Below are 15,956 nucleotides of genomic sequence, written 5' to 3'. Positions count from 1 at the left end.
CAGTCAATCAAGAAAAATAAACTTAAAAAACCACCTTTACTTACCCTCTCCAGCAACTCTCCTGCTCCTTTACCTTGCAGGCCAATAGCACACATCAGAAGCAACAGTGCCTGCTGAAGCTCTGTCCTCACAGTCCTCTTCCTTAGGGCCCACAACCAGCCTCACACATACCAGTAACCTCCCTAACTAGTCTCTCTTCCTCACACACACACCAGTCACTTCCCTGACCAGTATCTGTGTCTCACACACACACACACACCAGTCACTTCCCTGACCAGTATCTGTGTCTCACACACACACACACACCAGTCACTTCCCTGACCAGTATCTATGTCTCACACACACACACACACCAGTCACTTCCCTGACCAGTATCTGTGTCTCACACACACACACACCAGTCACTTCCCTGACCAGTATTTGTGTCTCACACACACACACCAGTCACTTCCCTGACCAGTATCTGTGTCTCACACACACACACCAGTCACTTCCCTGACCAGTCTGTCACAAAAAAACACATCACCTCTGACCAGTCTCCCTTTCAATCACACACATGCTCTCTCACTTATTTATTTATTTATTTATTTATTTATTTATTTATAGATTCTTTTATACCGTGGTACGTATCGTTATACATCACCTCGGTTTACAGTAAAACAATAAATTAGCAACAGGCTTTACAGATAACAGTATATATTTAACATTTTTATATACCGAGATTCATGCAAGATATTGCATATGGTCTCGGTTTACATTGAAACTAAAACACAAGCATGAGAGCATGCTAATTACATAGAACATAAAATGTTAATGCTAAAAACATAGAATGCTAAAGTTGCATGAAACTGTAATAAACATACATACTTGTTCATATCTCAAATGGGTCTGATGGCAGCAGAGGAATGCCAAGGCACTGCGCTTCTTCAGTCGCAGAAGGAGAGCACAGAGCGGAAGGGGTCAATGCCCTGGTTCTTCCTTGGCCGCATGACATTCTGATCTGTGTGTTTCCACCTTGGTCTCTGGTGGGAAAGGTGGTAAGGAGACTAGAGGTCCATCCAGGACAACTGCTTCTCATGGCTCCGGAGTGACCACGAAGGGCTTGGTTTGCAGATTTGGTCAATCTAGCAGTGTTTGATCCCTTGAGACTGGGCCATCTGCCAAATCTATTACAGCAGGGCCCCATATTTTCAGATCAGGCAGATCGTTTTTGTCTAGCGGCTAAGCTTTTGAAAGGAAGCAATTAAAGAAGAAAGGATATCCTGAAGATGTTATTTCTACTCTGTTGCAGGCTTGTAAGACTTCTACATCCTTGGAGTATGTCTGGGTTTGGAGAGTCTTTGAGTCTTGGTGTATGGAGCAAGGGGTGGATCCTCGGTGAGCGTCAGTGGCACAGATACTGGCCTTTTTGCAGAGAGGCTCTGGGCTGCTTGCGGGGCAAGGTTCGTGGAATATCTGGCTGTACATCTAGATGTGGTATGTTTCCTTCGAGAGGTGAAGAATTTGTGCCCCCTGTTCATAAGGTGTGCCCTTCTTGGAGCCTTAACTTGGTCCTCAATGGCATGTGTGAGGCACCTTTTGAGCCTCTTAAAAAGACCACCATAAAAGATCTAACTTTGAAGATGGTTTTCTTGGTGGCGATCTGTTCAGCCAAAAGGGTGTCTGAACTTCAAGCCCTGTCATGTAGGGAACCCTTTTTACGGATTTCGGATTCCGGGGTCTCTTTGAGGACTGTTCCAGCAGAAAAGACGGAAGTTGTTTCAGCATTCCATATAAGTCAGTCAGTGGAGCTTCCCGCTTTTACAAATCTGGAGGTCGGTGCACCTCATGCAAAAGAATTAAGACATCTGGATGTCAGAAGGATTTTGTTGTGGTATCTGGAGAACATAACAGTTTCAGATTGTTGGATCACCTTTTTGTGCTATGGAGTGGTGCAAAAAAGGGTCAGAAAGCATCAAAGGTCACGATTGCGCGTTGCTTGAAGGAGGCCATTGGTTCCGCATCTATCTGTCGTCCTAACCCGGAGAGGTAAAGGGCTCATTCTACCTGTTCCCAGGCGGCCTCCTGGGCAGAATGCCAGCTAGTTTCACCACAACTACTCGGAAGTCTTTACATACCTTTGGCAGACACTACCGTTTGGACATCCTGGCCCCGGACGTCGGCAGTTTCAGTGAAAGTGTACTTCGAGCGGGAATCTCACAGTCCCACCCCAGTTAGGGAAACTGTGGTACATCCCAGGAGTCTGGACTGATCCGGGTACGTACAGGGAAAAGAAAATTGGTTCTTACCTGCTAATGTTTGTTCCTGTAGTACCACCGAACAGTCCAGAGACTCGCCTGGTAGTGGAGAGGAGGTTTGGCGAGTCCGCTCAATTTGTTTTTCTGTAATAATTCTGAAGAATGGCACAGGTTTCTGATTAGTCTTTACAATAAAAGTTCTAAATGTGATTATAAATTTTCCTCTTTCCTCTGCGCGTTCCAGGGAATATTTTAGCATTGATTTATTAGAAGTTTAACTATTTTATGCTTGGGTACTTAGTAATACTGAAGATCTGCAAGTGGCATACTGGGTTGAGAGGTGGTGTCTGAGAAACTTTCTCTGTCTCCATCTGCTGGCAGGGAGGCAAAACCCAGGAGTCTGGACTGATCTGTGGTACTACAGGAATGAAAATTAGCAGGTAAGATCCAGTTTTCCTTTTCTTTCCTTTCTACCTCTAATACTGTAGAAACAAATCCTTATTGGAGTTTCTTGCATTATTTTATTTTTTGGTTTTAAAAAGGTTGGGGAGAGCCATGGACGGAAGCTCCTGTTCCAGTCACTACTATAGATAATGGAACAACTGCCTGGGGTAAACCTATGGAAACGCATGGTGCAAATTGGGGGGAGTGTAACAGTGAAGCAACGGACACCTCAGGTTGGGGGAGTTCTCCTTTGGGTCCACCGGCTCCAAATAAACCCGGTATGTTTCTGATTATCTTGTTTTCAGTTATATTTACAGAGGATACAGATTGGTGCACAGAGAAGAATGATGTGTTGGGCTTCAGTTAAATCAGGTCTTGAGGGTCCACAAGAAACCCTGTTTTAAAAAATGATCTCTTTACTCTCATGCCTGTTGCATTTTAGTGCAGTGAGACTGTCAGAAGGCCTGCAGTGCTCCAGAAGCAGTCTGCCTTTGCTAAATTGCTACTGCTTTGGAAAGAAGAGTTTCACTAAGATGAAAATAAGGAATAAGCAGGCAGTTGAAGTAATTTGTACATTGTTAATCCAAGAATTAATGCAAAAACGTGGAAGAAGCAGAGCTTATCACATGCCCTCATTAGCCTATTTTTCACAAAACAGGCACAAACGTCAGAGCTCTTGGTCATTGACAGGTCAATCACAATTAACTTATTTCCCAATCAGGTCCCAAATCTATGCAAGATGGCTGGTGTGGTGAAGACATACCATTGTCTGGGAGCTGTCAGACCAGCTGGGAAGAGGAAGAGGATGTAGAGATTGGAATGTGGAACAGTGGTACATCACAGAACATGAATCCATCTTCAAACTGGCCTCCTTATTTGAAGAAAATGCCAACAAAGGTAGCCTAAACATCTAAAAATGTAGGGATTTGGCCACCACCTCAGATTTGCATGGCCTATTGATATGGATTAAGAGTGGGGTCTGAAGGTAATATATCACAGGAGAGCACTAGATAATGTTGAACAGGCTTGGGAGAGTTCTCCTTTGGTGAAGCTCTGGCATTACTCTGTTACCTTGGGGTCAGGAATTGTGGCCATGTTCTCTTTCTGTGTTGAGTCGTTCCGTGGCGAGAGGACCCATTCCTCTGGGCCTTCAACTTTGCTAATTCTGTTTTTGAATGGTAATCAGCTCCCTTCCCCCAGTTCAGTGGGTGTCGAATTTACAAAAAAAACTTAAGCATCTGTCTAGTGGCGAGAGGATGCTGAGTTTGATCCCAGAGATGCCTTCCTTTCCCCATTCCAGCCATCTATTCAACAAAGCATTTCAACACCTGATAAAAGAATAAACTCAGTACTGACTGCATTCATAGTTCTTGTTATAATGTGACAGGTTGTTTTTTTTCCCTTCTTACCTCCTCTCCCTCCATTCTCCATTCCTCCCTCCTTCCCCTCCTTTTTCCTCTTATTTCTATTTCTTTTCAAACCTGGTGGTTGAATTATGGCAGTTATGTTAAGTTTTGTTTCTTTATGATATTATTTTGTGGTTTATTATTTGGGTTTTTTTAAATTTTTTCATCAATTGCGTTTGTTTTGATATAAACCGTTTTGATCAAATATTATTTTGTAAAGGCGGTATACAAACAATTTTTAAATAAATAATGCTTCGTATAGAAGTCAGGGTTTACCTTCTCTACAGGAAGTTTGGGAACCTTGATAGGAGTCTGGCGAGCAGGAGAAGATTGGCTCTGGTTTAGGAATGACAGTAATGGGGAGCAGGTGGTTTGTTTCTGGCAAGGGTATTACCAACGCCCTTGGCTTCAGCAAAGCCCTACAGTGGTTTTATCAAAAGAGACATAGGCCAGGGAGCGACCAGGTTGCTTCTCAGGTGCGCCCAGCTGCGGCTGTCTCCCAGTAGTCACACCAGGGAGACATGAAACCTTGGAGAGGTCAGACCTCAGTCCCCCCCGCCACATTGCTCCTTGGTCTTTCAGGGCTAGGTAGGGACAGATAAATAACATGGTGGCGGTCCCTGAGCAGCAGTAGACCACAGGCTGAAATGCTTTCCTGAGTTACTACTCCTTAGTAGAGTGGAGGTGGCCTTCCTACAGATGGGGAAGATTGTACCGGCTTCTTCGGTCTCTGCAATAGAACGAATGATCCTTTCATTCTTGGTCTCTGTAAATGATGGGAGCCAGGCGGCTGGCACTAACCTTTAAAAAAGAGAGAGAGCAGCTTTTAAACTAGATGATGGGGAAAGCCGACAGTTGCTCAAATGCACATGGTTCAGAATGATGAATCTTTGAAGGATACAAAGAGAGCAGGGAAATCAGGCATCCCAGTAGACAGGTTGCAATAAATGTTAAAATGTACAGGGTAACTTTAAGTAAAGAGCAGACAGAGCAGAAAGATTCCAAATTACCCCTGTTAACTGATAAGCAGGTTGTTAATTCAACCAAAAAACATACTTTGAAATATCTGTATACAAATGATAGAATTCTAAGAACATAAATGTCCATACTGGTTCAGACCAAGGGTCCATCAAGCCCAGCATCCTGTTTCCAACAGTGGCCAATCCAGGTTACAAGTACCTGGCAAGTACCCATACACCAAGAAGATCCCATGCTACTGATGCCAGTAATAGCAGAGGCTATTGCCTAAGTCAACTTGATTCATAGCAGTTAATGGACTTCTCCAAGAACTGATCCAAATCTTTTTTAAATCCAGCTACACTAACTGCACTAAATAAATAAGATGGAGTTAAGAGTATAGCACTGAATGAAGAGGTTAATATAATTATAATCTCAGAGACCTGGTGGAAGAAGGATAACTAATGGGACATTGTTTTACCAGGATACAAATTATATTGAAATAAGATAGATCAAATTGGTGAAGAGGTGTCGCTATATATTAAAAAAGGCATTGAGTCAAACAGGATAAAAGTTTTTCAGGAAACAAAATGCAGTTTTGAATCTTTATGGATAGAAATTCCAGGTGAAAAGGGGAATAAAATAGTAGTGAAAGGTGTATTACCATCCACCTCACCAGAATAAACAGAATGAAATGTTAAAAGAAATTAGAGAAACGAACAAAATCAGCAGCACAGTAATAATGGGTATTTTCAGTTACCCCAGTATTGACTGGGTGAATGTCACATCAGGACATGCTAGAGAGGTAAAGTTCTTTGATGAAATAAGACTGCCTCATGGAGCAGCTGGTACAAGAACCAACAAGAGGGGAAATCATTTCAGACGTAGTCATTAGTGGAACACAGGCACTTATCTCTCGCACCAAATAGCCCTAACCTCTCTATCCTTTCCTCATAGTGGAGCCGTTCTATGCCCTTTATCATTATGGTCGCCCTTCTCTGTACTTTCACCAGTGCAACTATATCTTTCTTGAGATGCGGCGACCAGAATTGTACACAGTATTCAAGGTGCGGTCTCACCATGGAGCGATACGGAGGCATTATGACATCCACCATTTTATTCTCCATTCTCTTCCTAATTTTTAACATTGTTTGCTTTTTTGTCCAGCCTCACAAGGTGGTCTTGCAGTTTATCACAAGCTGCTTGCGATTTAACTACTGTGCATGATTTTGTGTCATCCGTAAATTTGATTACCTCACTTGTCATACCCCTTTCCAGATCATTTATAAATATATTAAAAAGCACTGGCTCCCAACATCCTCTTCTGTAAACACTGAAGCAAAGAATTCATGTAGTCTTTCCACGATGGCCTTATCTTCTGTAAGTGCCCCTTTCACCCCTTGATCATCTAACGGTCCAACCGACTTCCTCACAGCTTTCTGCTTCAGATATATTTTAAAAAGTTTATTATGAGTTTTTGCCTCTACGGCCAATTTCTTTTCAAATTCTCTTAGCTTGTCTTATCAGTGTCTTACATTTAACTTGCCAGTGTGAAGTTGGAAACTTTTTGTCATACAGAATGTACATAGCTGTGGTTCAGGGCCTGTTCATGTATCTATCTTGTATAGATGTAAGACTCTTAGCTCAGCCTTCTTTGCATCTATCTTCGCTTGCATCTTGGCTCGCCAGTCTGCCATCTTAGCTGTGCAGTGGTACAGACTGAGGTAGAAAGAATGGGAGGACAGATGCTTACCAAGGAATCACAGATGCAGCTTACCCAGTAATATTGGCTAAGTGACTTAAAGTTGATTTACGTCACAATTCTGCATATAATGCTGAGGTTCTTAAGGACATGGGATCAGCAAATGTTATTGGGAAGCAAAATCAAAGTGAAAAATGCTATTGAGGCCTGTATTGTCAGTAGACACTGGGGTGAAGCTTTTGCAGAACATGACACACCTGTTTCATTTAAGGTGTAAGTAGCTTTGAGAGGACAGCAGTCCTCATAGATGACATGATAAACCTATCCTGTTTTGTAGGGAGCAATGAAAAGTGGAAACAGGCAAGAGGAAACTTGGATGAATCCATTTGTAAAGCAATTCAGCACTTTGGGGTTTTCAGTAAGTATGAAATGTTACCAACTTGCTGGTAACACCTCATAAGGTCAGTTTGTCTTTTAATCTCCTTGTTCAATGGGCTCTCAGCAACATATAGTCTTTAATTGGAGATAGGGCCTTCTTGCTAGCAAGAAGCTTGAAGAAAACTCAAATATGTCCTTCACTTGTTTGTTCAAAGGTCAGTTGAAAATGTCATTTGTTTAAATTTTCGGATGTTAAATTGGTTCACTTTCTCGCTTCAGAGAGAATCGCCAGATGAAAATATGCACAGCAATAAGGTGAATGTATCTGGAGGTAAGCTCAGGCAAAACGTTTCTTTAAATGGTAGAAATCATAGCCTTTAGAGGTCCATACTTAGGCATTGGCAGATTGCAAAGTTAGCCAGATAAAGTTATCCTCACTATTGAATATAGATGGCTATATTCAGAGTGTAGCAAGGAGAGGAAACTTTGAGATAGTAGATATTACTATGAACCATTCTTGTTCGTACCCCAGATCAGTTCAGACAAGTGGGTTTTGCATCCTTACCAGCAGATGGAGGACGAGAACAAAGCTATGAGGCACTGCTACATATCCGAGAGTGCCACCTGCAGTCCCTCAGTATTTCTCTGTCTCCAGCAGATGGTAGAGGTGCAGACCTGCAGTCTGGAGTCTTGTAAAAATAAATAAATAAATAAAAACTTATAAATAAATAAAATAAAAAATAAAATAAATAAATAAAAACTTAGGTTCCTGACATGCGTCCCGAGTGTTAAGTTCCTTCATGGGCCATCCTTTGAGTAGAGCAGGGCGAGCGAGGGGGTTTGTGATCCCTGAGCTAGCGCAGCACTTGTCAGTCGGGGGGGGGGGGGGGGGGGGAGGTGAAAGCCAGGGGTCCCGGTTCCCTCACCCCTTCTGGGTGCTCACCTCCAGTGTGACTTCCGGGCAGGGAAGTAGCCTTTTTTTTTTTTGTTTCTTTGCTTGCTTGCTGGCTGTTTTCTTGTTTTTAGTTTGTGCCTTTAAGAAAAAAAAAACCAGGAGAGAGAAGACAGCTTGGGCAGGAAGCTTGATGGAGCATTGATCGGCCAGTCTGCCAGGAGGCAGGATCGGGTGAGTGAGGACAGAACTTTTCCGATCGCCATGCCAGGTGTTTGGGGCAGCATCGAGAGTGTCCGCTGGCGGTGTTTTCGGTGGAAGGGCTACTTTTAGGCCTGATTATGAATCATGCCACTGTCCACTCAGCGCAGGAAAAGTTGCCGCAACTGCGGCTTAAAATGGTATGCCTCAGTGCGACCGCGTTTTGCACGGAGTGTGCCTCGGGAGGGTCTGGGACCTCCGCGGGATCCTTGGGGGGGCAGCCGAAGCACAAGGTCGGCTGGGTATGTGCTGGAGGCCGGGGGGGGGGGGGGCAGTGGCCATTTTGGCTGCACATCGCAGGAGCTAGGAGGCTGTTTCCCATCGATATAAGTCCTGCTGGTAGCAAGGAAAGGGGTCCAAGGAGACAATGAGCAGGATCGGTCCTCTTCGGATTCGGAGCAATTTTCCACTGATTTTGTCCTGCTTCTTCATAAGGCCTATTTGCAAAGAAAGAGGCAGGATCCAGGTGGCAGCTTTCTGGAAAGATCTCAGTGGCTAAGAAGCCTTGGGGGGGTGGGAGCAGGCAGGCTCGGGAGGGATCCTGCATCTCCTTTGACTGGGACTGTCCACAGTTGAGGTCGGGGACACGACGGAGGAGTCTGATGTACCCAATCAGTGGCAGGGTGGTCTACTGGATCCGGATAAGGACCCGGTCAGTGATTTGGTGGATCCTATGCAGGATGAGGATGACATCCCGATTGCTGAGGGTGATGACTTTTGGGTGGTCAGGTTGTTCTGCAGGGAGGAACTGGGTCTGCTGATTCCCCAGGTATTGGATGAGTTGGGGATTAAGGTCACGCAGGAAGGTTCAGACATTGAGCGAGTGAATCTGGTCCTGGAGGGACTGTGAAGGCCCCCTAAGGCCTTTCCTTTGCCCAAGAAGCTGAATAAGTGGGAGTCTCATAAAGCGGGCCTGAAGATAGCCAGAGTGATTGCCGGAGCAAATCTTGGAGTCCTGGAAGGTTCCCAAGCTGGGTGCAGCGGTGTCCATAGTGACCAAAAAGACAATTATCCTGGTTGCAGGCTTAGCCGTTCTAAAGGATATACAGGATCAGAAGCTGGAAGTCCTGTTGAAGAGGCTGTTTGAGGTTTCAGCCTTAAGCCTTCAGGCGACAGTCTGAGGGAGTCTGATGTAGAGAGCCTGCTTGTGCTGGGCGCAGAAGGTGCACAAGAAGGTGTCAGGGACGACGGCAGAGGCCACTCAAGCTACATGCTTGGAAGCGGGTGTGGCCTATTTGACGGATGCCCTCTATGACATGATTCGGACTTCTGCCAGGAATATGGTCTCTGCAGTGGCGGCACAGAGATTGAAGTGGTTGCGAAATTGGTCAGTGGATGTGTGGTCTAAAGCTCAGCTCTCTAACCTCCCCTTCAAGGGCAAGTTGCTGTTCGGAGAGGATCTGGAACAAGTCGTGAAGCAGTTGGAGGAGTTGAAGGGCAATTAGCCACCCGAGGACAAGAAATCCACCAAGAAGTCCTTTCCCCTGCGTGCTTGTTTCCGGGACGCGAGAAGATTTAATTCGAGCAGATCTTTCTTGCCTATGGCACAAAAGCAGAGCTCAGGCAGGCAGAAGTCCTTTCGAGCACACTTCCGTGGGACAGTGGTTCCCAGGGGAGAGGCAGAAACAAAATTGGTCAATGGAGGCAGGCTGGTCCACTCCTCTCTGGAGGCGGTCAGAGGGAGGCTCTCCCTCTTTTACGAGGAGTGAACTAGGATCATGTCAGACCAGTGGGTGCTGGAGGTGATAAGAGACAGCTACATTTTAGAATATTCTCGGCAGCTCAGGACTCCTTTGTAATCTCCTCCTGCGTCTCCCGTTCCAAGCGGGAAATGGTGCAAGATACTTTAAAACGTCTTCAGCTCCTACATTGTTCCAGAGGAGACAAGGAGGGTACTCAGTGTATTTTGTGTTTCCCAAGAAAGAGGGGACATTTTGGCCCATTCTCAATCTTCAAGTCAGTGCTGGCCTCCGGGTGCCACGTTTTTGAATGGAAACATTGCGGACAATGATAGCGACTGTACACAAAGGGGAGTTTCTGGTGTCATTGGATTTGACGGAGGCCTGTCTTCATATTTCCATAAAGGCCGAACACCAGAGGTTCCTGAGATTCATGGTTCTTAGAGAGCATTTTCAGTTTCAGGCCCTTATGTTGGACTGGCGACAGTGCCGCGCACATTCACAAAGGTGATGGTGTTAGTGGCGGCTGCACTCAGGAGGGAAGGGATCCTGGTGCATCTGTACCTGGACAATTGGCTCATCAGGGTGAAGTTGGAATTGGAGTGTCATCCAGTCCGCCGGTCCATGCAGCTCCTGGACTCGTTGGGCTGGGTAATGAATCTGGCGAAGTCATTTGGAGCTGTCCCAGGCTTTGGAATATCTGGGGGTTCAGTTCGATACCCGGATGGGGAAGGTGTTTCTGACTACAGAGAGAGTGGTCAAGCTGTAGTGCCAGGTTCTCTATCTTCTGCAGTTGTCCGTTCCCAGAGTCTGATACTATTTGCAGGTCCTGGGTTCTATGGCTTCTATGCTGGAGTTAGTTCCATTGGCCTTTGCTCACATGCGGCCCCTGCAGAGGTGCTTTTATCCCGATGGAATCCGCTTTCGGACGAATTTCAGCTTCCTTTACTGCTTCAAGGGGATGCCAGATCCAGGCTCTCGTGGTGGCTGTCTCGGACCAATCTGGAGAGATGAATGGACCTGGAGGTACCAGACTGGGGTGGTGGTGGCGGCCACAGACACCAGCCTCAAAGGTTGGGGGGGGGGGGGGGGGGGGGCCGATTTGACAAGGAAGATCATCCCAGGGATTGTGGTCACCAGTAGAGGCATCCTGGTTCATCAATCGTTTGGAGACCAGAGCAGATCATAAAGCCTTGCTTGCCTTTCTCCCGTTCGTTCAAGGGAGGTCAGTGCGAGTATTCTCGGACAATGTGCTGACAGTGGCATACATCAATCAAGGCGGCACAAAGAGTCATGGTGGCACAGGAGGCACAAGACCTATTTGTTTGGGCGGAGAATTATTTAGCTGGAATAGCAGTGTTTTATGTAGCTGGAGTAGACAGTGTGTAATTGGACTATCTCAGCAGACAGCGGCTAGATCTCAGGGAGTGGGAGTTGTTGACTTAGGCTTTTGCTCTAATTCAGGCCAAATGGGGCAGGCTAGACTTGGACCTCATGGCGGTTCCAGGAAATGCAAAAGTGGCCCAATTTTACAGTTGCAGGAGAGAGGCTGGCTCCGAGGGCATCAACACACTCGTTCAGCAGTGGCCAGCAGAGCTATTGCTAAACGTTTTTCCCCCCCATATTCTCTGGTAGGGAGAGTGTTGCACCGCATCAAACTTCATCCGGGCAGAGTGATTCTGGCGGCACTCAAGTGGCTGCACTGGCCGTGGTTTGCGGACCTGGTTTATCTAGTAGTAGCACATCTTCCAGGGTTGCTGTGACAGGAACCCACATTTTCAGACTGGGCGGCTTGCTTCTGTCTACCGGCTTGGCTTTTGAGAGGCGGTGGCTCCACATGAAAGGATACTCGGAATCTGTGATTACTACTTTGCTTCAGGTATGTAGGCCTTCCACATCTCTGGTTTATGTCCAGGTTTGGAGAGTGTTCAAGTCATGGTGCTTGCAAAATAACTTACAACCATTGAGGATAGATGTTCCGCAGGTTTTATCCTTTTTGCAAAGCAGTCTGTCCAAGGGTTTGACCTATAATTCCCTCTGGGTTCAGGTGGCAGCCTTAGGGTCTCTTCGAGGTAAGTACAGGGATGGATGTTGGCATCCGGATGTGATGCATTTCTTCAAAGGGGCAAAACGTCTCCACCCTCCAGTCTGGAAGGTATGTCTGGCCTGGAACCTTAACCTTGTGCTTAGAGTTCTGTGTGGACCTCCATTTGAGCGAGTTAGGAGGGCATCCTTGAAGGATTTAACCTTGAAGTCTGTTTTTTTAGTGGCTATCTGTTCAGCCGAAAGGATATTGGAGCACCAGGCGCTGTCATGTAGAGATCGTTTTTTTAGGTTTTCGGAGAATGGGGTGTCGTTGTGTATGGTACCTTCATTTCTGCCTAAAGTGGTTTCGTCCTTTCATCTTAACCAGGCGGTTGAGCTACCGGCCTTTATGAATTTGTTTCTGGATGATCCAGTGGCAAAGGAGCTTCACCTCTTGGATGTGTGGCGAGTGCTGTTGCAGCATCTTAAAATGACAAATTCCTTTCACAGATCGGATCATCTTTTTGCCCTTTTTAGTGGCACAAAGAAGGGAAATAAAGCTTCCAAGGGCACGATTGCAAGATGGTTGAAAGAGGCTATAAATTCAGCTTACATTTGTAAGGGGCGATTAGCTCCTGAAGAGTTGCGGGCACTTTCTACGAAGGCGCAGGCAACTTCCTGGGCGGAGTGTTTGATATCTCCACAAGGGATTTGTTGAGCTGCGACATGGTCTTCTCTTCACACTTTTACTAAATATTACCGCTAGGATGTGCAGGCGCCAGATGAGACGACTTGTGGGGAAAGTGTGTTGCGCCAGGTCTTTCAGGTTCCCGCCGGGTATAGGAGAGTTTGGATACATCCTACTTGTCTGGACTGATCTGGGGTATGAACAGGAAAAGAAAACTTTGTTCTTACCTGATAATTTTTGTTCCTGTAGTACCAGAGATCAGTCCAGAGACCCATCCCCTTCTTTTGAAAGACTTCCTCGCTTCTGGATGTTGCTTAGATGGTGTATGGTCATTTGCAGAGTTTCTGAAAGTGTACGTAGGTTAATATGTTCCTTGTTTGTAATCAAGGGGACCTAGTTTTAGGGGGCTCCAACTGTATTCTCTGCTCGCCCTTAGTTTTTTGGGGGGTTTGTTAGTTTGAACATCTTGGCTTGGGTATAGGCCAAAACTGAGGAACTGCAGGTGCCTCCATCTGCTGGTTAGGATGCAAAACCCACTTGTCTGGACTGATCTGTGGTACTACAGGAATGAACATTATCAGGTAAGAGCAAATTTTCCTTTACTCAGCATTGCATCACCTTGGCATTTCGTGTCATTGCTATTTCAGGAATGGTACAGGATAGGAGAATAGAGCTGGAGAAGACTGGCCTTGGCCTTGGGGAGTACAGCCGCATGGCTGAGAAGAGTCCTGGTGCTCGACCTCACATTTCCAAAGAGTCTTCCATGGATCGCAGTCCTTACTATGATAAGGTTGGTTTGCATATGCTTGCTAATGGCCAGTATATCGCAGCTCTAGTGTGAACTTTTAACATTATATGCCGGTACACAGATCTGATGCCAACACCAGTGGGATATGCAGGGAAAATAATTTCTCAGAGGACAAGCAGGATGGTAGTCCTCACATATGGGTGACGACAGGTGGAGCCTCAATGCAGAAAAAATGTCAAAGTTTCTAGAACTTTTAGGCACACTGAGCATACCCAGCATGCCCTATACCACGTTTCCACACGGGGTCCCTCTTCAGTCTTTTTCCACAGAGCTGTAAGCCTTGCAGTGTGAGTGAGCTCACTCTGGCTGTTTTTGACCTTGTGGAAACTGTTGTTTTTCTTGCAGTTTTTGCCACCTCGTTTCGTCGCCAGGTCTTTCTCAGTGCCCTTCTGTAGTGTTTCCTGATCAGGGCTTTTGGCATTTCAGGTAAGCTTCCTTTCACGGTCGATTCCCTGTGGCGGTGGTGCATTGGTGCCCGCTGACCATCAGTGCCCCGCTGTCATTGTTTTCGGTTCATGCTTCTTTTGTTTCGTCTGATTTGGCCACATCCAGTTTTCGGCGATGTTCCTGGTGCCCAAGGACCATGTCCATCATGGATCTGCATGAAATATGTCCCCTTTGCCTGAGGGCATCGTATGATATCCAGGATTGCCACTTTTGTGCCCAGATGACCCCAAAGGGACGTCTGCTTCAACTTGACAAGATGGAACAGCTCTTCAAGTCGAATAAGTCTGAAGCATTGGCATCGAAGGACCAAGGAGCCACACTGATGGACACCAAGCCATCGACATCGTTGGGACTTTTGGTTCCGTTGATGCAGTCTGCAGAAAGGGGTGCCGGAGACTGACCATCATTGATCTCGAGGCCGAGGACTTCAGGTTCCTTGACATTGGCCTCGGCACCGGGAAAAGACCGGGCCAAGCATTGAGGGAAACTGAAAAAGCATTGGCACCGGTCCCTGTTGATGCACAGTGCCAGGCACAAGAATGCATCTGCTTTTGCTGTGATGCCCCCAAAGCGATACCGTGACAAGGAGTGTCAATTCTCTGTTGGTGCCGGTGGTCTGTGACGTTCTCCACCGGTCCTGATGCTAGTCACCAATTCACCTCAAGGGTCCAAAGAGGATCTGGCCACTCCTTCTTCCTCCAGTCAATGTTGGCTGGAGGAAGGAGGAGCTGGAGCACTGAGTCCAGTTAGCGGTGGACCAGACGCTGCAGGTCTTTGGTCCTGTGGCACCGACACCAGACTTGGTGCCGCCCAACCTTGTACCTCTTCTGGGAAATCTCAACGTTCTCATCGGTGTGTTACCGGCTCAGCTGACAGTTGTTCCCAGGACAGCATTGGTGCCTGACAGGGCACCGAGGCGTCCCCCTACTGATACGGTGGTTGACACCGGTTCCTCTGAGGAGGAGGATCCACCAAGACTAGCAGAGATACCAAGGTCTGCCGGTTTCTGCATCTCTGGATGAAGGCCAAGCACCTAGGGTCCCATCCCCTGTGGCTCACAGTGAGGAACCCTATGAACCCTGGGGGGATGGTGCTTTGGAGTCCTCCTCTGAAGGCTCGAAGGGTCTCCCTTCAGAACTTTCTCCTTCAGAGGAATGAAGGAATTCTCTGCCTGAGGACTTCACCTTTGCAGGTTTTGTGAGGCTGATGGCAGAAGCCATCCTGTTTCATTCATTCATTGATGGAGGAGGATGCCAGGCACAAAATGCTTGAGATCCTTCAGTTTGTGGAGCCTCCTAAGATGAGCATGGTGGTCCAGATCAATGAGATCTTTAAAGAATTGCTGCTGACAATGTGGAAACACCCCCTTGCATTGCCTTTCGTTAACAAGGAGACAGACGGGGGGTGTACCTCGTCCAGAAGGCTGCCGGATTCGATAAGCATCTGCTGCCTCACCAGACAGTGATGGTTGAATCCATCCTCAAGAAGGCCAGTTGCTCTTGAACCCATTCCTCTGTGCCCCCGTGGAAGGACCATTGAGCAATGGACGCTCTTGGTAAGCAGGTGTTTCAAGGCACCATGCTGATTGCCCACATCGCTGCCTACCAGCTCTATGTGAGCCAATACTCGTGGGACATAGGGGGATGGTGTTTCTTGTGGCACCAGGTTGCCCAGAAGACCATGGTATGCAGATTTGCAAAGGCTCCTGGTGGACTCTCCCTTCCGGTTTCTGGGGCACAGGGATCTGCTATTGCACGGACGTTTTCTTCACAAAGATCCGATTCAATTTAGTCTTAATGGTATGGCCCTTGAGAGAGCTCAGTTGCTGAAGCATGGATATTCTACTGCGGCATATCGAGGTATTTAGAGGTTTCTGAACCTCTCAGGAAGAAGGACCGGTTGTTTATTCTTCATGGTGGGAGTAAATAGGGTGAGCCGGCGCTGCGGGCTACAATAGCCCACAGGGAGGTAATCATGACCGTATATGTGGATGTTGAGCACTTATTGCCTAGTCAGATTAGGGCTCATTCTA

At 46.7% G+C, this 15,956-nt stretch overlaps 1 protein-coding gene across 6 annotated transcripts in view; it reads left to right on the top strand.

Moving 5' to 3' along the window:
• TNRC6A (trinucleotide repeat containing adaptor 6A) overlaps positions 1–15,956 on the top strand; it is a 163,525-nt gene that overhangs the window by 94,915 nt on the left and 52,654 nt on the right. For 5 of the 6 annotated variants that reach the window (XM_029577635.1, XM_029577634.1, XM_029577639.1 and 2 more), the window contains 5 exons: positions 2,780–2,959; positions 3,403–3,578; positions 7,084–7,164; positions 7,404–7,455; positions 13,317–13,459. In XM_029577635.1, coding sequence (XP_029433495.1) covers positions 2,780–2,959; positions 3,403–3,578; positions 7,084–7,164; positions 7,404–7,455; positions 13,317–13,459 — 632 coding nt within the window. The remainder of the gene's footprint in view (positions 1–2,779; positions 2,960–3,402; positions 3,579–7,083; positions 7,165–7,403; positions 7,456–13,316; positions 13,460–15,956) is intronic. The other variant, XM_029577637.1, reaches the window with a different exon arrangement.

The sequence above is a fragment of the Rhinatrema bivittatum genome, chromosome 14 (genome assembly GCF_901001135.1).
Source record: "Rhinatrema bivittatum chromosome 14, aRhiBiv1.1, whole genome shotgun sequence".
In the NCBI taxonomy this organism is placed as follows: Eukaryota; Metazoa; Chordata; class Amphibia; order Gymnophiona; family Rhinatrematidae; genus Rhinatrema; species Rhinatrema bivittatum.
The sequence above is the reverse complement of the archived record's forward strand: the minus strand, read 5'-3'. Positions and strand labels throughout refer to the sequence as shown.